Source organism: Taudactylus pleione, unplaced genomic scaffold, assembly GCF_031769625.1.
Source record: "Taudactylus pleione unplaced genomic scaffold, aTauple2 ptg000620l, whole genome shotgun sequence".
NCBI classification, from domain to species: domain Eukaryota; kingdom Metazoa; phylum Chordata; class Amphibia; order Anura; family Myobatrachidae; genus Taudactylus; species Taudactylus pleione.
Window position 1 is genome coordinate 217508 of NW_028285022.1, and position 26151 is coordinate 243658.

Sequence of the window (26151 nt, forward strand, 5' to 3'; positions counted from 1 at the left end):
ACCATCCTATGTCTATAGGTCCTGCTGGACGGAGCGTGTGTGACCCCAGAGCTGTGTCCGTGTGTCCTTCCACAGTCACCTGCTCTTCCCTGGGCTGCCAATCTCACATTGCAAGAGAAGACAACTGGATTCCCGATGGGGGCAGTTATATATCACCAGTGTAACAACTGGTAAGAGAGATAATAGATGAGTTATATACCACCAGGGCAGGTACAGGTTATATACCACCAGGGCAGGTACAGGTTACATACCACCAGGGCAGGTACAGGTTATATACCACCAGGGCAGGTACAGGTTACATACCACCAGGGCAGGTACAAGTCACATACCACCAGGGCAGGTACAGGTCACATACCACCAGGGCGGGTACAGGTCACATGCCACCAGGGTGGGTACAGGTCACATGCCACCAGGGCGGGTATAGGTACATTCCTCCAGGATGGGTACAGGTCACATACCACCAGGGCAGGTACAGGTTATATACCACCAGGATGGGTACAGGTCACATACCACCAGGGCGGGTACAGGTCACATGCCACCAGGGCGGGAACAGGTCACATGCCACCAGGGCAGGTACAGGTCACATGCCACCTGGGCGGGAACAGGTTATATTCCACCAGAGGTGGGACAGGTAATATATCAGAAAGTGACAGCTGGTATGTGAGAGGGCACAGGTATAAACCATTGGCAGTGGGCATTGCAGGGGGCGTCTGTAGAACTGCATGATGGTCTTTCTCTGTCTTCCAGCACCTGTCATATGGGAGCCTTCACCTGTACTGCAGAGACCTGCAATGGTATAATGATCTCTCTCTATTATCTCTCTCTCTCTCCTCTCTCTCTCTCCCTTCTCTTCTCTCCCTTCTCTCCCTCTCTCTCTCTCTCTCTCTCTCTTCCTTCTCTCTTCTCTCCCTCTCTCCCTCTTTCCTCTCTCTCTCACCTCTCTCCTCTCTCCTCCCTCTCTCCCTCTCTCTCTCTCTCTCTCTCTCTCCCTCTCTCTCTCTCCCTTCTCCTCTCCCTCTCCCTCTCTCTTCCTTCTCTCTTCTCTCTCTCTACCCCTCTCTCTTCCTCTCTTCTCTCTCTCCCTTCTCTCCCTCTCTCTCTCTCCTCTCTCCTCTCTCTCCCTCTCTCTCTCTCTCCCTCTCTCTCCCTTCTCTCCCTCCCTCTTCTCCCTCTCTCTTCCTTCTCTCTTATCTCCCTCCCTCTCTCTCTCCCTTCTCTCCCTTCTCTTCTCTCCCTTCTATCCCTCTCTTCTCTCCCTCCCTCCTCTAACTCCCTCCTCTCCCTTCTCTCCCTTCTCTCCCCCCTCTCTCTCTCTCTCTCTCTCCCTCCCTCTCTTCTCTCCCTCTCTTCTCTCTCTTCTCTCCCTCTCTTCTCTCTCTTTCTCTCTCTCCCTCTCTCCTCTCTCTCCCTCTCTCTCTCTCTCCCTTCTCCTCTCCCTCTCTCTCCCTCTTCTCCCTCTCTCTTCCTTCTCTCTTATCTCCCTCCCTCTCTCTCTCTCCCTCTCTCCTCTCTCTCCCTCTCTCTCTCTCTCCCTCTCTCTCCCTTCTCCTCCCTCCCTCTTCTCCCTCTCTCTTCCTTCTCTCTTATCTCCCTCCTCTCTCTCTCCCTTCTCTCCCTTCTCTTCTCTCCCTTCTATCCCTCTCTTCTCTCCCTCCCTCCTCTAACTCCCTCCTCTCCCTTCTCTCCCTTCTCTCCCCCCTCTCTCTCTCTCTCTCTCTCTCTCTCTCCCTCCCTCTCTTCTCTCCCTCTCTTCTCTCTCTTCTCTCCCTCTCTTCTCTCTCTTCTCTCCCTCTCTCTCTCTCCCTCTCTCCTCTCTCTCCCTCTCTCTCTCTCTCCCTTCTCCTCTCCCTCTCTCTCCCTCTTCTCCCTCTCTCTTCCTTCTCTCTTATCTCCCTCCCTCTCTCTCTCCCTTCTCTCCCTTCTCTTCTCTCCCTTCTATCCCTCTCTTCTCTCCTTTCTCTCCCTCTCTTCTCTCCCCCTCTTCTCTCTCTCTCTCTCCCTCCCTCTCTCTCTCCCTTCTCTTCTCTCCCTTTTCTCCCTCCCTCCTCTCCCTCCTCTCCCTTCTCTCCCTCTCTTCTCTCCCCCTCTTCTCTCTCTTCTCTCCCTCCCTCTCTTCTCTCCCTCTCTTCTCTCCCTCTCTTCTCTCCCTTCTCTCCCTCTCTTCTCTTCCCTCCCTCCTCTCCCTTCTCTCCCTTCTCTCCCCCCTCTCTCTCTCTCTCTCTCTCTCCCTCCCTCCCTCTCTTCTCTCCCTCTCTTCTCTCCCTTCTCTCCCTCTCTTCTCTCCCTCTCTTCTCTCCCTTCTCTCCCTCTCTTCTCTCCCTCTCTTCTCTCCCTCTCTTCTCTCCTCTCTCTCTCTCTCTCTCTCTCTCTTCTCTCCTTTCTCTCCCTTCTCTTCTCTCCCTCTCTTCTCTCCCTCTCTTCTCTCCCTTCTCTCCCTCTCTTCTCTCCTCTCTCCCTCTCTCTCCCTTCTCTTCTCTCTCTTCTCTCCCTTCTCTCCCTCTCTTCTCTCTCTTCTCTCCCTTCTCTCCCTCCCTCCTCTCCCACCCTTCCCTCTCTCCCTTCTCTCCCTTCTCTCCCTTCTCTTCTCTCTCTTCTCTCCCTCTCTTCTCTCCCTTCTCTCCCTCCCTCCTCTCCCACCCTTCCCTCTCTCCCTTCTCTCCCTCTCTTCTCTCTCTTCTCTCCCTTCTCTCCCTTCTCTTCTCTCCCTTCTCTCCCTCTCTTCTCTGCCTCCCTCTCTCTCTCCCTTCTCTCTTAGAATTATTACTGTGTGCTGGTCCTAGTAATAGTATTTGTCAGCCTGCTCTTCTCTCCTGTCACTGTGCAATGTTCTGCTGTTCCCATGGTATGCAATCGGGAAACCGACTGCCTCAATACCGGCATCCGGCTTCCCGACTGTCATATTCCGACAAGGGTGAAATGCCGGGCATTTCCCCGATGCCGGGAGACCGGCGCCCGGCATCCCGATCGTAGCGATGCCGGGCGCCGCGAGCGGACAGCCGCGGACGGGAGGGTTAGGTTTAGGGCTCCCAGGGGGGACTTAGGGTAAGGCACCCCCCCCCCGGGAGGGTTAGGGTTAGGCTAGGGGGAGGGAGGGTTAGGGTTAGGCACCCCCGGGGGGGGCTTAGGGTTAGGCAGCGGGGAAGGGGGTGGTTAGGGTTAGGCACTTAGAGGGGGGTTAGGGTTAGGCACTTGGGGGGGAGGTTAGGGTTAGGCACTTAGAGAGGGGATTAGGGTTAGGCACTTGGGGGGAAATTAGGTTTAGGCACCCTAAGGAGGGTTAGGGTTAGGGGGGGTTAGGTTAGGTTAGTAGATACTCACCTATCCACAATCGGGATTTCCAGCGCTGTCGGGCTTCCGCTGCTCGGAACTCTGCTGATGTCGGGCTGCCGGGAATCGAACCGCCGGCCCTGCGGCCGGAGGTATTTCATACCGATTCCGATCCCATTGCTCTTAGAATCCAACATTTACTTGTTCCAGCCATTTTCTATATTATACCTATTAATGTCTTTCTCTGTTTCCAGTTGACTGCCAATGGTCCCAGTGGTCAGATTGGACTCCATGTTCAGTCACGTGTGGTAGTGGTACCCAGATCTCACAGCGGCGGCAGATTGAACATCGCATGTATGACGGGGAGGAATGTACAGGATCTCCAACCCGCCAGAGGATATGTGATCTCCCCGACTGCAGTGAGTGTATCACCTTACAGTATATACCGGTCTGATGGTATCTGATACAATGTATCACCTAACAGTATATACCGGTCTGATGGTATCTGATACAATGTATCACCTAACAGTATATACTGGTCTGATGGTATCTGATACACTGTCCCCACCTCACACAATGTATCACCTTACAGTATATACCGGTCTGATGGTATCTGATACAATGTATCACCTAACAGTATATACCGGTCTGATGGTATCTGATACACTGTCCCCACCTCATACAATGTATCACCTTACAGTATATACCGGTCTGATGGTATCTGATACACTGTCCCCACCTCACACAATGTATCACCTAACAGTATATACTGGTCTGATGGTATCTGATACACTGTCCCCACCTCACACAATGTATCATCTAACAGTATATACTGGTCTGATGGTATCTGATACACTGTCCCCACATCATACAATGTATCACCTAACAGTATATACCGGTCTGATGGTATCTGATACAATGTATCACCTAACAGTATATACCGGTCTGATGGTATCTGATGCAATGTATCACCTAACAGTATATACTGGTCTGATGGTATCTGATACTGTACCCACCTCATACAATGTATCACCTTACAGTATATACTGGTCTGATGGTATCTGATACTGGACCCACCTCATACAATGTATCACCTAACAGTATATACTGGTCTGATGGTATCTGATACAATGTATCACCTTACAGTATATATCGGTCTGATGGTATCTAATACAATGTATCACCTTACAGTATATACTGGTCTGATGGTATCTGATACTGTACCCACCTCATACAATGTATCACCTTACAGTATATACCGGTCTGATGGTATCTGATACAATGTATCACCTTACAGTATATACTGGTCTGATGGTATCTGATACTGTACCCACCTCATACAATGTATCACCTTACAGTATATACCGGTCTGATGGTATCTGATACAATGTATCACCTTACAGTATATACTGGTCTGATGGTATCTGATACTGTACCCACCTCATACAATGTATCACCTTACAGTATATACTGGTCTGATGGTATCTGATACAATGTATCACCTAACAGTATATACTGGTCTGATGGTATCTGATACACTGTCCCCACCTCACACAATGTATCACCTTACAGTATATACTGGTCTGATGGTATCTGATACAATGTATCACCTAACAGTATATACTGGTCTGATGGTATCTGATACACTGTCCCCACCTCACACAATGTATCACCTAACAGTATATACCGGTCTGAAGGTATCTCATACACTGTCCCCACCTCATACAATGTATCACCTAACAGTATATACTGGTCTGATGGTATCTGATACACTGTCCCCACCTCATACATTGTATCACCTTACAGTATATACTGGTCTGATGGTATCTGATACACTGTCCCCACCTCATACATTGTATCACCTTACAGTATATACTGGTCTGATGGTATCTGATACACTGTCCCCACATCATACAATGTATCACATTACAGTATATACTGGTCTGATGGTATCATACAGTATCCCCACATCATACAATGTATCATCTTACAGTATATACTGGTCTGATGGTATCTGATACAATGTATCACCTTACAGTATATACCGGTCTGATGGTATCTGATTCAATGTATCACCTAACAGTATATACTGGTCTGATGGTATCTGATACAATGTATCACCTAACAGTATATACCGGTCTGATGGTATCTGATACAATGTATCACCTAACAGTATATACTGGTCTGATGGTCTTTGATACACTGTCCCCACCTCATACAATGTATCACCTAACAGTATATACTGGTCTGATGGTATCTGATACTGTCCCCACCTCATACAATGTATCACCTTACAGTATATACTGGTCTGATGGTATCTGATACTGTACCCACCTCATACAATGTATCACCTTACAGTATATACTGGTCTGATGGTATCTGATACACTGTCCCCACCTCATACATTGTATCACCTTACAGTATATACTGGTCTGATGGTATCTGATACACTGTCCCCACCTCATACAATGTATCACCTTACAGTATATACTGGTCTGATGGTATCTGATACACTGTCCCCACCTCATACAATGTATCACCTTACAGTATATACTGGTCTGATGGTATCTGATACACTGTCCCCCACCTCATACACTGTATCACCTAACAGTATATACTGGTCTGATGGTATCTGATACTGTACCCACCTCATAAAATGTATCACCTTACAGTATGTACTGGTCTGATGGTATCTGATACTGTACCCACCTCATACAATGTATCACCTAACAGTATATACTGGTCTGATGGTATCTGATACAATGTATCACCTTACAGTATATACCGGTCTGATGGTATCTGATACAATGTATCACCTAACAGTATATACCGGTCTGATGGTATCTGATACAATGTATCACCTAACAGTATATACTGGTCTGATGGTATCTGATACACTGTCCCCACCTCACACAATGTATCACCTTACAGTATATACCGGTCTGATGGTATCTGATACACTGTCCCCACCTCACACAATGTATCACCTAACAGTATATACTGGTCTGATGGTATCTGATACACTGTCCCCACCTCACACAATGTATCATCTAACAGTATATACTGGTCTGATGGTATCTGATACACTGTCCCCACATCATACAATGTATCACCTAACAGTATATACCGGTCTGATGGTATCTGATACAATGTATCACCTAACAGTATATACCGGTCTGATGGTATCTGATGCAATGTATCACCTAACAGTATATACTGGTCTGATGGTATCTGATACTGTACCCACCTCATACAATGTATCACCTTACAGTATATACTGGTCTGATGGTATCTGATACTGTACCCACCTCATACAATGTATCACCTAACAGTATATACTGGTCTGATGGTATCTGATACAATGTATCACCTTACAGTATATATCGGTCTGATGGTATCTAATACAATGTATCACCTTACAGTATATACTGGTCTGATGGTATCTGATACTGTACCCACCTCATACAATGTATCACCTTACAGTATATACCGGTCTGATGGTATCTGATACAATGTATCACCTTACAGTATATACTGGTCTGATGGTATCTGATACTGTACCCACCTCATACAATGTATCACCTTACAGTATATACCGGTCTGATGGTATCTGATACAATGTATCACCTTACAGTATATACTGGTCTGATGGTATCTGATACTGTACCCACCTCATACAATGTATCACCTTACAGTATATACTGGTCTGATGGTATCTGATACAATGTATCACCTAACAGTATATACTGGTCTGATGGTATCTGATACACTGTCCCCACCTCACACAATGTATCACCTTACAGTATATACTGGTCTGATGGTATCTGATACAATGTATCACCTAACAGTATATACTGGTCTGATGGTATCTGATACACTGTCCCCACCTCACACAATGTATCACCTAACAGTATGTACCGGTCTGATGGTATCTCATACACTGTCCCCACCTCATACAATGTATCACCTAACAGTATATACTGGTCTGATGGTATCTGATACACTGTCCCCACCTCATACATTGTATCACCTTACAGTATATACTGGTCTGATGGTATCTGATACACTGTCCCCACCTCATACATTGTATCACCTTACAGTATATACTGGTCTGATGGTATCTGATACACTGTCCCCACATCATACAATGTATCACATTACAGTATATACTGGTCTGATGGTATCATACACTATCCCCACATCATACAATGTATCATCTTACAGTATATACTGGTCTGATGGTATCTGATACAATGTATCACCTTACAGTATATACCGGTCTGATGGTATCTGATTCAATGTATCACCTAACAGTATATACTGGTCTGATGGTATCTGATACAATGTATCACCTAACAGTATATACTGGTCTGATGGTATCTGATACAATGTATCACCTAACAGTATATACTGGTCTGATGGTCTTTGATACACTGTCCCCACCTCATACAATGTATCACCTAACAGTATATACTGGTCTGATGGTATCTGATACTGTACCCACCTCATACAATGTATCACCTTACAGTATGCACTGGTCTGATGGTATCTGATACTGTACCCACCTCATACAATGTATCACCTAACAGTATATACTGGTCTGATGGTATCTGATACTGTCCCCACCTCATACAATGTATCACCTTACAGTATATACTGGTCTGATGGTATCTGATACTGTACTCACCTCATACAATGTATCACCTTACAGTATATACTGGTCTGATGGTATCTGATACTGTCCCCACCTCATACAATGTATCACCTTACAGTATATACTGGTCTGATGGTATCTGATACTGTACCCACCTCATACAATGTATCACCTTACAGTATGCACTGGTCTGATGGTATCTGATACTGTACCCACCTCATACAATGTATCACCTAACAGTATATACTGGTCTGATGGTATCTGATACTGTCCCCACCTCATACAATGTATCACCTTACAGTATATACTGGTCTGATGGTATCTGATACTGTACCCACCTCATACAATGTATCACCTTACAGTATATACTGGTCTGATGGTATCTGATACACTGTCCCCACCTCATACATTGTATCACCTTACAGTATATACTGGTCTGATGGTATCTGATACACTGTCCCCACCTCATACAATGTATCACCTTACAGTATATACTGGTCTGATGGTATCTGATACACGGTCCCCACCTCATACAATGTATCACCTTACAGTATATACCGGTCTGATGGTATCTGATACTGTACCCACCTCATACAATGTATCACCTTACAGTATATACTGGTCTGATGGTATCTGATACACTGTCCCCACCTCATACATTGTATCTCCTTCAGTGGCGTAATTAGGGTATTTGGAGCCCAGGGCAAATTTGAAAAGGGAGCCCCCCAACACCCCTTTATTTTCACGCTGAACATTCCTATCCATATGCACCTTAACCCCAGTAGTGCCCCTTATACAGTACCCCCAGTAGTGGCCCCCCAAACGCAGTGCCCCACGTAGTGTTCCCCCTTATGCAGTGCCCCCAGTAGCAGTCCCCACAATGCAGTGCGCCCAGTATCGGTATCCCCTCATGCAGTGCCCTTTATATGGTGCCCCCAGTAGTAGTCCCCCCCCCCATGCAGTGCCCTTTATATAGTGCCCCCAGCAGTATCCCCCCCCCATGCAGTTTTCCCAGTAGTGGTCCCCTTATGCAGGCACCCTGTAGTGATCCCCCCTATCCAGTGCCCCCTGTAGTGGCCCTTCCTATTATTGCCCCTAGTAGTGGTCCCCCGAGTTCAGTGCCTCTTGTAGTAGGCCCCTTTTATAATGCCCCCAGTGGTAGTTCCCCCCCAAGTAGTAGTCCCCAGTAGAGTAGGTCCTCCCAATGGTGCCCCCAGTAGTAGCCACCCCTCCCCCAGTAGAAGTCCCCCCAGTAGTAGCCACCCCTCCCCCAGTAGAGGTCCCCCCAGTAGTAGTCATCCCTCCCCCAGTTGAGGGCCCCCAGTGGTAGCCACCCCTCCCCCAGTAGAGGTCCCCCCAGTGGAGGTCCCCCCAGTAGTAGCCACCCCCCTCCCCCGTTGTGCAGATAGGTTTTAAAAAAAAAATCTATATATATATATATATAAAAATATACTTACCTGAATTTCTGGTCCTGGTCGCGATGCCGCTCCCGCCCGGGCTGGCGCGCTCAGCATTATGGGACAGACGTCATGACGTCAGTCCCATTACCCACTGCAGGAGCTGGACGGAAGTCCGGCTCTTGCAGTGGGTGCTGCAGCAGTCAATGAGAGTCTATCTGACTCTCATTGGCTGCTGTTTAACACACGCATCGCTGCCAGCGCTGGCGGCGATGCGTGTGTTATGCACAGCCTGAGCCCGCCTCCTGGCGCTATTGGGCAAGAACTCAGGGGGAGGGGAGGGAACGGGCTCAGGCGTGCAGCACAGGACCGGCGCTGGAAGCCTGGCGCCGGTCCTGTGTAAATGTGTAGCGCTGACCGCACTCATTGCGGTCGGTGCTACACTGGCTAACAAGGGCGGGCGGGCCGGTACCGTGGCCGGCGGCGCCCCCCCGCGCCGCCGGTCCAACGGCGCCCAGGGCACGCACCCCGCTCATTGTATCACCTTACAGTATATACCGGTCTGATGGTATCTGATACACTGTATCACCTTACAGTATATACCGGTCTGATGGTATCTGATACTGTCCCACCTCATACAATGTATCACCTTACAGTATATACTGGTCTGATGGTATCTAATACAGTGTTCCCACCTCATACAATGTATCACCTTACAGTATGTACTTTTCTGATGGTATCTGATACACTGTCCCCACCTCATACAATGTATCACCTTACAGTATATACCGGTCTGATGGTATCTGATACTGTACCCACCTCATACAATGTATCACCTTACAGTATATACTGGTCTGATGGTATCTGATACACTGTCCCCACCTCATACACTGTATCACCTTACAGTATATACTGGTCTGATGGTATCTGATACACTGTCCCCACCTCATACAATGTATCACCTTACAGTATATACTGGTCTGTTGGTATCTGATACACTGTCCCCACATCATACAATGTATCACCTAACAGTATATACTGGTCTGATAGTATCTGATACACTGTCCCCACCTCATACAATGTATCACCTTACAGTATATACTGGTCTGATGGTATCTGATACACGGTCCCCACCTCATACAATGTATCACCTTACAGTATATACCAGTCTGATGGTATCTGATACAATGTATCACCTAACAGTATATACTGGTCTGATGGTATCTCATACAATGTATCACCTAACAGTATATACTGGTCTGATGGTATCTCATACAATGTATCACCTAACAGTATATACTGGTCTGATGGTATCTCATACACTGTCCCCACCTCACACAATGTATCACCTAACAGTATATACTGGTCTGATGGTATCTCATACACTGTCCCCACCTCATACAATGTATCACCTAACAGTATATACTGGTCTGATGGTATCTCATACACTGTCCCCACCTCATACAATGTATCACCTAACAGTATATACTGGTCTGATGGTATCTGATACACTGTCCCCACATCATACAATGTATCATCTTACAGTACATACTGGTCTGATGGTATCTCATACACTGTCCCCACCTCATACAATGTATCATCTTACAGTACATACTGGTCTGATGGTATCTGATACACTGTCCCCACCTCATACATTGTATCACCTTACAGTATATACTGGTCTGACGGTATCTGATACACTGTCCCCACCTCATACAATGTATCACCTTACAGTATATACTGGTCTGATGGTATCTGATAAACTGTCCTCACATCATACAATGTATCATCCTACAGTATATACTGGTCTGATGGTATCTCATACACTGTCCCCACCTCATACATTGTATCACCTTACAGTATATACTGGTCTGATGGTATCTGATACACTGTCCCCACCTCATACAATGTATCACCTTACAGTATATACTGGTCTGATGGTATCTGATACACTGTCCCCACCTCATACAATGTATCACCTTACAGTATATACTGGTCTGATGGTATCTGATACACTGTCCCCACCTCATACAATGTATCACCTTACAGTATATACTGGTCTGATGGTATCTGATACACTGTCCCCCACCTCATACACTGTATCACCTAACAGTATATACTGGTCTGATGGTATCTGATACTGTACCCACCTCATAAAATGTATCACCTTACAGTATGTACTGGTCTGATGGTATCTGATACTGTACCCACCTCATACAATGTATCACCTAACAGTATATACTGGTCTGATGGTATCTGATACAATGTATCACCTTACAGTATATACCGGTCTGATAGTATCTGATACAATGTATCACCTAACAGTATATACCGGTCTGATGGTATCTGATACAATGTATCACCTAACAGTATATACTGGTCTGATGGTATCTGATACACTGTCCCCACCTCACACAATGTATCACCTTACAGTATATACCGGTCTGATGGTATCTGATACACTGTCCCCACCTCACACAATGTATCACCTAACAGTATATACTGGTCTGATGGTATCTGATACACTGTCCCCACCTCACACAATGTATCATCTAACAGTATATACTGGTCTGATGGTATCTGATACACTGTCCCCACATCATACAATGTATCACCTAACAGTATATACCGGTCTGATGGTATCTGATACAATGTATCACCTAACAGTATATACCGGTCTGATGGTATCTGATGCAATGTATCACCTAACAGTATATACTGGTCTGATGGTATCTGATACTGTACCCACCTCATACAATGTATCACCTTACAGTATATACTGGTCTGATGGTATCTGATACTGTACCCACCTCATACAATGTATCACCTAACAGTATATACTGGTCTGATGGTATCTGATACAATGTATCACCTTACAGTATATATCGGTCTGATGGTATCTAATACAATGTATCACCTTACAGTATATACTGGTCTGATGGTATCTGATACTGTACCCACCTCATACAATGTATCACCTTACAGTATATACCGGTCTGATGGTATCTGATACAATGTATCACCTTACAGTATATACTGGTCTGATGGTATCTGATACTGTACCCACCTCATACAATGTATCACCTTACAGTATATACCGGTCTGATGGTATCTGATACAATGTATCACCTTACAGTATATACTGGTCTGATGGTATCTGATACTGTACCCACCTCATACAATGTATCACCTTACAATATATACTGGTCTGATGGTATCTGATACAATGTATCACCTAACAGTATATACTGGTCTGATGGTATCTGATACACTGTCCCCACCTCACACAATGTATCACCTTACAGTATATACTGGTCTGATGGTATCTGATACAATGTATCACCTAACAGTATATACTGGTCTGATGGTATCTGATACACTGTCCCCACCTCACACAATGTATCACCTAACAGTATATACCGGTCTGATGGTATCTCATACACTGTCCCCACCTCATACAATGTATCACCTAACAGTATATACTGGTCTGATGGTATCTGATACACTGTCCCCACCTCATACATTGTATCACCTTACAGTATATACTGGTCTGATGGTATCTGATACACTGTCCCCACCTCATACATTGTATCACCTTACAGTATATACTGGTCTGATGGTATCTGATACACTGTCCCCACATCATACAATGTATCACATTACAGTATATACTGGTCTGATGGTATCATACACTATCCCCACATCATACAATGTATCATCTTACAGTATATACTGGTCTGATGGTATCTGATACAATGTATCACCTTACAGTATATACCGGTCTGATGGTATCTGATTCAATGTATCACCTAACAGTATATACTGGTCTGATGGTATCTGATACAATGTATCACCTAACAGTATATACCGGTCTGATGGTATCTGATACAATGTATCACCTAACAGTATATACTGGTCTGATGGTCTTTGATACACTGTCCCCACCTCATACAATGTATCACCTAACAGTATATACTGGTCTGATGGTATCTGATACTGTACCCACCTCATACAATGTATCACCTTACAGTATGCACTGGTCTGATGGTATCTGATACTGTACCCACCTCATACAATGTATCACCTAACAGTATATACTGGTCTGATGGTATCTGATACTGTCCCCACCTCATACAATGTATCACCTTACAGTATATACTGGTCTGATGGTATCTGATACTGTACTCACCTCATACAATGTATCACCTTACAGTATATACTGGTCTGATGGTATCTGATACTGTCCCCACCTCATACAATGTATCACCTTACAGTATATACTGGTCTGATGGTATCTGATACTGTACCCACCTCATACAATGTATCACCTTACAGTATGCACTGGTCTGATGGTATCTGATACTGTACCCACCTCATACAATGTATCACCTAACAGTATATACTGGTCTGATGGTATCTGATACTGTCCCCACCTCATACAATGTATCACCTTACAGTATATACTGGTCTGATGGTATCTGATACTGTACCCACCTCATACAATGTATCACCTTACAGTATATACTGGTCTGATGGTATCTGATACACTGTCCCCACCTCATACATTGTATCACCTTACAGTATATACTGGTCTGATGGTATCTGATACACTGTCCCCACCTCATACAATGTATCACCTTACAGTATATACTGGTCTGATGGTATCTGATACACGGTCCCCACCTCATACAATGTATCACCTTACAGTATATACCGGTCTGATGGTATCTGATACTGTACCCACCTCATACAATGTATCACCTTACAGTATATACTGGTCTGATGGTATCTGATACACTGTCCCCACCTCATACATTGTATCTCCTTCAGTGGCGTAATTAGGGTATTTGGAGCCCAGGGCAAATTTGAAAAGGGAGCCCCCCAACACCCCTTTATTTTCACGCTGAACATTCCTATCCATATGCACCTTAACCCCAGTAGTGCCCCTTATACAGTACCCCCAGTAGTGGCCCCCCAAACGCAGTGCCCCACGTAGTGTTCCCCCTTATGCAGTGCCCCCAGTAGCAGTCCCCACAATGCAGTGCGCCCAGTATCGGTATCCCCTCATGCAGTGCCCTTTATATGGTGCCCCCAGTAGTAGTCCCCCCCCCCATGCAGTGCCCTTTATATAGTGCCCCCAGCAGTATCCCCCCCCCATGCAGTTTTCCCAGTAGTGGTCCCCTTATGCAGGCACCCTGTAGTGATCCCCCCTATCCAGTGCCCCCTGTAGTGGCCCTTCCTATTATTGCCCCTAGTAGTGGTCCCCCGAGTTCAGTGCCTCTTGTAGTAGGCCCCTTTTATAATGCCCCCAGTGGTAGTTCCCCCCCAAGTAGTAGTCCCCAGTAGAGTAGGTCCTCCCAATGGTGCCCCCAGTAGTAGCCACCCCTCCCCCAGTAGAAGTCCCCCCAGTAGTAGCCACCCCTCCCCCAGTAGAGGTCCCCCCAGTAGTAGTCATCCCTCCCCCAGTTGAGGGCCCCCAGTGGTAGCCACCCCTCCCCCAGTAGAGGTCCCCCCAGTGGAGGTCCCCCCAGTAGTAGCCACCCCCCTCCCCCGTTGTGCAGATAGGTTTTAAAAAAAAAAAATATATATATATATATATATATATATAAAAATATACTTACCTGAATTTCTGGTCCTGGTCGCGATGCCGCTCCCGCCCGGGCTGGCGCGCTCAGCATTATGGGACAGACGTCATGACGTCAGTCCCATTACCCACTGCAGGAGCTGGACGGAAGTCCGGCTCTTGCAGTGGGTGCTGCAGCAGTCAATGAGAGTCTATCTGACTCTCATTGGCTGCTGTTTAACACACGCATCGCTGCCAGCGCTGGCGGCGATGCGTGTGTTATGCACAGCCTGAGCCCGCCTCCTGGCACTGTTGGGCAAGAACTCAGGGGGAGGGGAGGGAACGGGCTCAGGCGTGCAGCACAGGACCGGCGCTGGAAGCCTGGCGCCGGTCCTGTGTAAATGTGTAGCGCTGACCGCACTCATTGCGGTCGGCGCTACACTGGCTAACAAGGGCGGACGGGCCGGTACCGTGGCCGGCGGCGCCCCCCCGCGCCGCCGGTCCAACGGCGCCCAGGGCACACACCCCGCTCATTGTATCACCTTACAGTATATACCGGTCTGATGGTATCTGATACACTGTATCACCTTACAGTATATACCGGTCTGATGGTATCTGATACTGTCCCACCTCATACAATGTATCACCTTACAGTATATACTGGTCTGATGGTATCTAATACAGTGTTCCCACCTCATACAATGTATCACCTTACAGTATGTACTTTTCTGATGGTATCTGATACACTGTCCCCACCTCATACAATGTATCACCTTACAGTATATACCGGTCTGATGGTATCTGATACTGTACCCACCTCATACAATGTATCACCTTACAGTATATACTGGTCTGATGGTATCTGATACACTGTCCCCACCTCATACACTGTATCACCTTACAGTATATACTGGTCTGATGGTATCTGATACACTGTCCCCACCTCATACAATGTATCACCTTACAGAATATACTGGTCTGTTGGTATCTGATACACTGTCCCCACATCATACAATGTATCAACTTACAGTATATACTGGTCTGATAGTATCTGATACACTGTCCCCACCTCATACAATGTATCACCTTACAGTATATACCAGTCTGATGGTATCTGATACAATGTATCACCTAACAGTATATACTGGTCTGATGGTATCTCATACAATGTATCACCTAACAGTATATACTGGTCTGATGGTATCTCATACAATGTATCACCTAACAGTATATACTGGTCTGATGGTATCTCATACACTGTCCCCACCTCACACAATGTATCACCTAACAGTATATACTGGTCTGATGGTATCTCATACACTGTCCCCACCTCATACAATGTATCACCTAACAGTATATACTGGTCTGATGGTATCTCATACACTGTCCCCACCTCATACAATGTATCACCTAACAGTATATACTGGTCTGATGGTATCTGATACACTGTCCCCACATCATACAATGTATCATCTTACAGTACATACTGGTCTGATGGTATCTCATACACTGTCCCCACCTCATACAATGTATCATCTTACAGTACATACTGGTCTGATGGTATCTGATACACTGTCCCCACCTCATACATTGTATCACCTTACAGTATATACTGGTCTGACGGTATCTGATACACTGTCCCCACCTCATACAATGTATCACCTTACAGTATATACTGGTCTGATGGTATCTGATAAACTGTCCTCACATCATACAATGTATCATCCTACAGTATATACTGGTCTGATGGTATCTCATACACTGTCCCCACCTCATACAATGTATCATCTTACAGTATATACTGGTCTGATGGTATCTCATACACTGTCCCCACCTCATACAATGTATCATCTTACAGTACATACTGGTCTGATGGTATCTGATACACTGTCCCCACCTCATACATTGTATCACCTAACAGTATATACTGGTCTGACGGTATCTGATAAACTGTCCCCACCTCATACAATGTATCACCTTACAGTATATACTGGTCTGATGGTATCTGATACACTGTCCCCACATCATACATTGTATCACCTTACAGTATATACTGGTCTGATGGTATCTGATACACTGTCCCCACCTCATACAATGTATCACCTTACAGTATATACTGGTCTGATGGTATCTGATACTGTCCCCACCTCATACAATGTATCACCTTACAGTATATACTGGTGTGATGGTATCTGATACACTGTACCCACCTCATACAATGTATCACCTTACAATATATACTGGTCTGATGGTATCTCGTACACTGTTCCCACATCATACAATGTATCACCTTACATTATATACTGGTCTGATGGTATCTGATACACTGTCCCCACCTCATACAATGTATCACCTTACAGTATACACTGGTCTGATGGTATCTCGTACACTGTCCCCACATCATACAATGTATCACCTTACAGTATATACTGGTGTGATGGTATCTGATGCACTGTCCCCCACCTCATACAATGTATCATCTTACAGTACATACTGGTCTGATTGTATCTGATACACTGTCCCCACCTCATACATTGTATCACCTAACAGTATATACTGGTCTGACGGTATCTGATAAACTGTCCCCACCTCATACAATGTATCACCTTACAGTATATACTGGTCTGATGGTATCTGATACACTGTCCCCACATCATACATTGTATCACCTTACAGTATATACTGGTCTGATGGTATCTGATACACTGTCCCCACCTCATACAATGTATCACCTTACAGTATATACTGGTCTGATGGTATCTGATACACTGTCCCCACCTCATACAATGTATCACCTTACAGTATATACTGGTCTGATGGTATCTGATAAACTGTCCTCACATCATACAATGTATCATCCTACAGTATATACTGGTCTGATGGTATCTCATACACTGTCCCCACCTCATACATTGTATCACCTTACAGTATATACTGGTCTGATGGTATCTGATACACTGTCCCCACCTCATACAATGTATCACCTTACAGTATATACTGGTCTGATGGTATCTGATACACTGTCCCCACCTCATACAATGTATCACCTTACAGTATATACTGGTCTGATGGTATCTGATACACTGTCCCCACCTCATACAATGTATCACCTTACAGTATATACTGGTCTGATGGTATCTGATACACTGTCCCCCACCTCATACACTGTATCACCTAACAGTATATACTGGTCTGATGGTATCTGATACTGTACCCACCTCATAAAATGTATCACCTTACAGTATGTACTGGTCTGATGGTATCTGATACTGTACCCACCTCATACAATGTATCACCTAACAGTATATACTGGTCTGATGGTATCTGATACAATGTATCACCTTACAGTATATACCGGTCTGATGGTATCTGATACAATGTATCACCTAACAGTATATACCGGTCTGATGGTATCTGATACAATGTATCACCTAACAGTATATACTGGTCTGATGGTATCTGATACACTGTCCCCACCTCACACAATGTATCACCTTACAGTATATACCGGTCTGATGGTATCTGATACACTGTCCCCACCTCACACAATGTATCACCTAACAGTATATACTGGTCTGATGGTATCTGATACACTGTCCCCACCTCACACAATGTATCATCTAACAGTATATACTGGTCTGATGGTATCTGATACACTGTCCCCACATCATACAATGTATCACCTAACAGTATATACCGGTCTGATGGTATCTGATACAATGTATCACCTAACAGTATATACCGGTCTGATGGTATCTGATGCAATGTATCACCTAACAGTATATACTGGTCTGATGGTATCTGATACTGTACCCACCTCATACAATGTATCACCTTACAGTATATACTGGTCTGATGGTATCTGATACTGTACCCACCTCATACAATGTATCACCTAACAGTATATACTGGTCTGATGGTATCTGATACAATGTATCACCTTACAGTATATATCGGTCTGATGGTATCTAATACAATGTATCACCTTACAGTATATACTGGTCTGATGGTATCTGATACTGTACCCACCTCATACAATGTATCACCTTACAGTATATACCGGTCTGATGGTATCTGATACAATGTATCACCTTACAGTATATACTGGTCTGATGGTATCTGATACTTTACCCACCTCATACAATGTATCACCTTACAGTATATACCGGTCTGATGGTATCTGATACAATGTATCACCTTACAGTATATACTGGTCTGATGGTATCTGATACTGTACCCACCTCATACAATGTATCACCTTACAGTATATACTGGTCTGATGGTATCTGATACAATGTATCACCTAACAGTATATACTGGTCTGATGGTATCTGATACACTGTCCCCACCTCACACAATGTATCACCTTACAGTATATACTGGTCTGATGGTATCTGATACAATGTATCACCTAACAGTATATACTGGTCTGATGGTATCTGATACACTGTCCCCACCTCACACAATGTATCACCTAACAGTATATACCGGTCTGATGGTATCTCATACACTGTCCCCACCTCATACAATGTATCACCTAACAGTATATACTGGTCTGATGGTATCTGATACACTGTCCCCACCTCATACATTGTATCACCTTACAGTATATACTGGTCTGATGGTATCTGATACACTGTCCCCACCTCATACATTGTATCACCTTACAGTATATACTGGTCTGATGGTATCTGATACACTGTGCCCACATCATACAATGTATCACATTACAGTATATACTGGTCTGATGGTATCATACACTATCCCCACATCATACAATGTATCATCTTACAGTATATACTGGTCTGATGGTATCTGATACAATGTATCACCTTACAGTATATACCGGTCTGATGGTATCTGATTCAATGTATCACCTAACAGTATATACTGGTCTGATGGTATCTGATACAATGTATCACCTAACAGTATATACCGGTCTGATGGTATCTGATACAATGTATCACCTAACAGTATATACTGGTCTGATGGTCTTTGATACACTGTCCCCACCTCATACAATGTATCACCTAACAGTATATACTGGTCTGATGGTATCTGATACTGTACCCACCTCATACAATGTATCACCTTACAGTATGCACTGGTCTGATGGTATCTGATACTGTACCCACCTCATACAATGTATCACCTAACAGTATATACTGGTCTGATGGTATCTGATACTGTCCCCACCTCATACAATGTATCACCTTACAGTATATACTGGTCTGATGGTATCTGATACTGTACTCACCTCATACAATGTATCACCTTACAGTATATACTGGTCTGATGGTATCTGATACTGTCCCCACCTCATACAATGTATCACCTTACAGTATATACTGGTCTGATGGTATCTGATACTGTACCCACCTCATACAATGTATCACCTTACAGTATGCACTGGTCTGATGGTATCTGATACTGTACCCACCTCATACAATGTATCACCTAACAGTATATACTGGTCTGATGGTATCTGATACTGTCCCCACCTCATACAATGTATCACCTTACAGTATATACTGGTCTGATGGTATCTGATACTGTACCCACCTCATACAATGTATCACCTTACAGTATATACTGGTCTGATGGTATCTGATACACTGTCCCCACCTCATACATTGTATCACCTTACAGTATATACTGGTCTGATGGTATCTGATACACTGTCCCCACCTCATACAATGTATCACCTTACAGTATATACTGGTCTGATGGTATCTGATACACGGTCCCCACCTCATACAATGTATCACCTTACAGTATATACCGGTCTGATGGTATCTGATACTGTACCCACCTCATACAATGTATCACCTTACAGTATATACTGGTCTGATGGTATCTGATACACTGTCCCCACCTCATACATTGTATCTCCTTCAGTGGCGTAATTAGGGTATTTGGAGCCCAGGGCAAATTTGAAAAGGGAGCCCCCCAACACCCCTTTATTTTCACGCTGAACATTCCTATCCATATGCACCTTAACCCCAGTAGTGCCCCTTATACAGTACCCCCAGTAGTGGCCCCCCAAACGCAGTGCCCCACGTAGTGTTCCCCCTTATGCAGTGCCCCCAGTAGCAGTCCCCACAATGCAGTGCGCCCAGTATCGGTATCCCCTCATGCAGTGCCCTTTATATGGTGCCCCCAGTAGTAGTCCCCCCCCCCATGCAGTGCCCTTTATATAGTGCCCCCAGCAGTATCCCCCCCCCATGCAGTTTTCCCAGTAGTGGTCCCCTTATGCAGGCACCCTGTAGTGATCCCCCCTATCCAGTGCCCCCTGTAGTGGCCCTTCCTATTATTGCCCCTAGTAGTGGTCCCCCGAGTTCAGTGCCTCTTGTAGTAGGCCCCTTTTATAATGCCCCCAGTGGTAGTTCCCCCCCAAGTAGTAGTCCCCAGTAGAGTAGGTCCTCCCAATGGTGCCCCCAGTAGTAGCCACCCCTCCCCCAGTAGAGGTCCCCCCAGTAGTAGCCACCCCTCCCCCAGTAGAGGTCCCCCCAGTAGTAGTCATCCCTCCCCCAGTAGAGGGCCCCCAGTGGTAGCCACCCCTCCCCCAGTAGAGGTCCCCCCAGTGGAGGTCCCCCCAGTAGTAGCCACCCCCCTCCCCCGTTGTGCAGATAGGTTTTTAAAAAAAAAAGAAATATATATATATATATATATATAAAAATATACTTACCTGAATTTCTGGTCCTGGTCGCGATGCCGCTCCCGCCCGGGCTGGCGCGCTCAGCATTATGGGACAGACGTCATGACGTCAGTCCCATTACCCACTGCAGGAGCTGGACGGAAGTCCGGCTCTTGCAGTGGGTGCTGCAGCAGTCAATGAGAGTCTATCTGACTCTCATTGGCTGCTGTTTAACACACGCATCGCTGCCAGCGCTGGCGGCGATGCGTGTGTTATGCACAGCCTGAGCCCGCCTCCTGGCGCTATTGGGCAAGAACTCAGGGGGAGGGGAGGGAACGGGCTCAGGCGTGCAGCACAGGACCGGCGCTGGAAGCCTGGCGCCGGTCCTGTGTAAATGTGTAGCGCTGACCGCACTCATTGCGGTCGGCGCTACACTGGCTAACAAGGGCGGGCGGGCCGGTACCGTGGCCGGCGGCGCCCCCCCGCGCCGCCGGTCCAACGGCGCCCAGGGCACGCACCCCGCTCATTGTATCACCTTACAGTATATACCGGTCTGATGGTATCTGATACACTGTATCACCTTACAGTATATACCGGTCTGATGGTATCTGATACTGTCCCACCTCATACAATGTATCACCTTACAGTATATACTGGTCTGATGGTATCTAATACAGTGTTCCCACCTCATACAATGTATCACCTTACAGTATGTACTTTTCTGATGGTATCTGATACACTGTCCCCACCTCATACAATGTATCACCTTACAGTATATACCGGTCTGATGGTATCTGATACTGTACCCACCTCATACAATGTATCACCTTACAGTATATACTGGTCTGATGGTATCTGATACACTGTCCCCACCTCATACACTGTATCACCTTACAGTATATACTGGTCTGATGGTATCTGATACACTGTCCCCACCTCATACAATGTATCACCTTACAGTATATACTGGTCTGTTGGTATCTGATACACTGTCCCCACATCATACAATGTATCACCTAACAGTATATACTGGTCTGATAGTATCTGATACACTGTCCCCACCTCATACAATGTATCACCTTACAGTATATACTGGTCTGATGGTATCTGATACACGGTCCCCACCTCATACAATGTATCACCTTACAGTATATACCAGTCTGATGGTATCTGATACAATGTATCACCTAACAGTATATACTGGTCTGATGGTATCTCATACAATGTATCACCTAACAGTATATACTGGTCTGATGGTATCTCATACAATGTATCACCTAACAGTATATACTGGTCTGATGGTATCTCATACACTGTCCCCACCTCACACAATGTATCACCTAACAGTATATACTGGTCTGATGGTATCTCATACACTGTCCCCACCTCATACAATGTATCACCTAACAGTATATACTGGTCTGATGGTATCTCATACACTGTCCCCACCTCATACAATGTATCACCTAACAGTATATACTGGTCTGATGGTATCTGATACACTGTCCCCACATCATACAATGTATCATCTTACAGTACATACTGGTCTGATGGTATCTCATACACTGTCCCCACCTCATACAATGTATCATCTTACAGTACATACTGGTCTGATGGTATCTGATACACTGTCCCCACCTCATACATTGTATCACCTTACAGTATATACTGGTCTGACGGTATCTGATACACTGTCCCCACCTCATACAATGTATCACCTTACAGTATATACTGGTCTGATGGTATCTGATAAACTGTCCTCACATCATACAATGTATCATCCTACAGTATATACTGGTCTGATGGTATCTCATACACTGTCCCCACCTCATACAATGTATCATCTTACAGTATATACTGGTCTGATGGTATCTCATACACTGTCCCCACCTCATACAATGTATCATCTTACAGTACATACTGGTCTGATGGTATCTGATACACTGTCCCCACCTCATACATTGTATCACCTAACAGTATATACTGGTCTGACGGTATCTGATAAACTGTCCCCACCTCATACAATGTATCACCTTACAGTATATACTGGTCTGATGGTATCTGATACACTGTCCCCACATCATACATTGTATCACCTTACAGTATATACTGGTCTGATGGTATCTGATACACTGTCCCCACCTCATACAATGTATCACCTTACAGTATATACTGGTCTGATGGTATCTGATACTGTCCCCACCTCATACAATGTATCACCTTACAGTATATACTGGTGTGATGGTATCTGATACACTGTACCCACCTCATACAATGTATCACCTTACAATATATACTGGTCTGATGGTATCTCGTACACTGTTCCCACATCATACAATGTATCACCTTACATTATATACTGGTCTGATGGTATCTGATACACTGTCCCCACCTCATACAATGTATCACCTTACAGTATACACTGGTCTGATGGTATCTCGTACACTGTCCCCACATCATACAATGTATCACCTTACAGTATATACTGGTGTGATGGTATCTGATGCACTGTCCCCCACCTCATACAATGTATCATCTTACAGTACATACTGGTCTGATTGTATCTGATACACTGTCCCCACCTCATACATTGTATCACCTAACAGTATATACTGGTCTGACGGTATCTGATAAACTGTCCCCACCTCATACAATGTATCACCTTACAGTATATACTGGTCTGATGGTATTTGATACACTGTCCCCACATCATACATTGTATCACCTTACAGTATATACTGGTCTGATGGTATCTGATACACTGTCCCCACCTCATACAATGTATCACCTTACAGTATATACTGGTCTGATGGTATCTGATACACTGTCCCCACCTCATACAATGTATCACCTTACAGTATATACTGGTCTGATGGTATCTGATAAACTGTCCTCACATCATACAATGTATCATCCTACAGTATATACTGGTCTGATGGTATCTCATACACTATCCCCACCTCATACATTGTATCACCTTACAGTATATACTGGTCTGATGGTATCTGATACACTGTCCCCACCTCATACAATGTATCACCTTACAGTATATACTGGTCTGATGGTATCTGATACACTGTCCCCACCTCATACAATGTATCACCTTACAGTATATACTGGTCTGATGGTATCTGATACACTGTCCCCACCTCATACAATGTATCACCTTACAGTATATACTGGTCTGATGGTATCTGATACTGTACCCACCTCATACAATGTATCACCTAACAGTATATACTGGTCTGATGGTATCTGATACAATGTATCACCTTACAGTATATATCGGTCTGATGGTATCTAATACAATGTATCACCTTACAGTATATACTGGTCTGATGGTATCTGATACTGTACCCACCTCATACAATGTATCACCTTACAGTATATACCGGTCTGATGGTATCTGATACAATGTATCACCTTACAGTATATACTGGTCTGATGGTATCTGATACTGTACCCACCTCATACAATGTATCACCTTACAGTATATACCGGTCTGATGGTATCTGATACAATGTATCACCTTACAGTATATACTGGTCTGATGGTATCTGATACTGTACCCACCTCATACAATGTATCACCTTACAGTATATACTGGTCTGATGGTATCTGATACAATGTATCACCTAACAGTATATACTGGTCTGATGGTATCTGATACACTGTCCCCACCTCACACAATGTATCACCTTACAGTATATACTGGTCTGATGGTATCTGATACAATGTATCACCTAACAGTATATACTGGTCTGATGGTATCTGATACACTGTCCCCACCTCACACAATGTATCACCTAACAGTATATACCGGTCTGATGGTATCTCATACACTGTCCCCACCTCATACAATGTATCACCTAACAGTATATACTGGTCTGATGGTATCTGATACACTGTCCCCACCTCATACATTGTATCACCTTACAGTATATACTGGTCTGATGGTATCTGATACACTGTCCCCACCTCATACATTGTATCACCTTACAGTATATACTGGTCTGATGGTATCTGATACACTGTCCCCACATCATACAATGTATCACATTACAGTATATACTGGTCTGATGGTATCATACACTATCCCCACATCATACAATGTATCATCTTACAGTATATACTGGTCTGATGGTATCTGATACAATGTATCACCTTACAGTATATACCGGTCTGATGGTATCTGATTCAATGTATCACCTAACAGTATATACTGGTCTGATGGTATCTGATACAATGTATCACCTAACAGTATATACCGGTCTGATGGTATCTGATACAATGTATCACCTAACAGTATATACTGGTCTGATGGTCTTTGATACACTGTCCCCACCTCATACAATGTATCACCTAACAGTATATACTGGTCTGATGGTATCTGATACTGTACCCACCTCATACAATGTATCACCTTACAGTATGCACTGGTCTGATGGTATCTGATACTGTACCCACCTCATACAATGTATCACCTAACAGTATATACTGGTCTGATGGTATCTGATACTGTCCCCACCTCATACAATGTATCACCTTACAGTATATACTGGTCTGATGGTATCTGATACTGTACTCACCTCATACAATGTATCACCTTACAGTATATACTGGTCTGATGGTA

At 44.8% G+C, this 26151-nt stretch overlaps 1 protein-coding gene across 1 annotated transcript in view; it reads left to right on the forward strand.

Annotated features, from left to right (window-relative positions):
- The window catches only part of LOC148479324 (SCO-spondin-like), a gene marked incomplete at its 5' end in the record, with an annotated part of 249345 nt that overhangs the window by 211923 nt on the left and 11271 nt on the right, over positions 1–26151 (forward strand). Inside the window, 3 exons of the mRNA XM_088454599.1 lie at positions 19–170; positions 748–794; positions 3522–3686. Of these exons, the coding sequence (XP_088310725.1) occupies positions 19–170; positions 748–794; positions 3522–3686 (364 nt within the window). The remainder of the gene's footprint in view (positions 1–18; positions 171–747; positions 795–3521; positions 3687–26151) is intronic.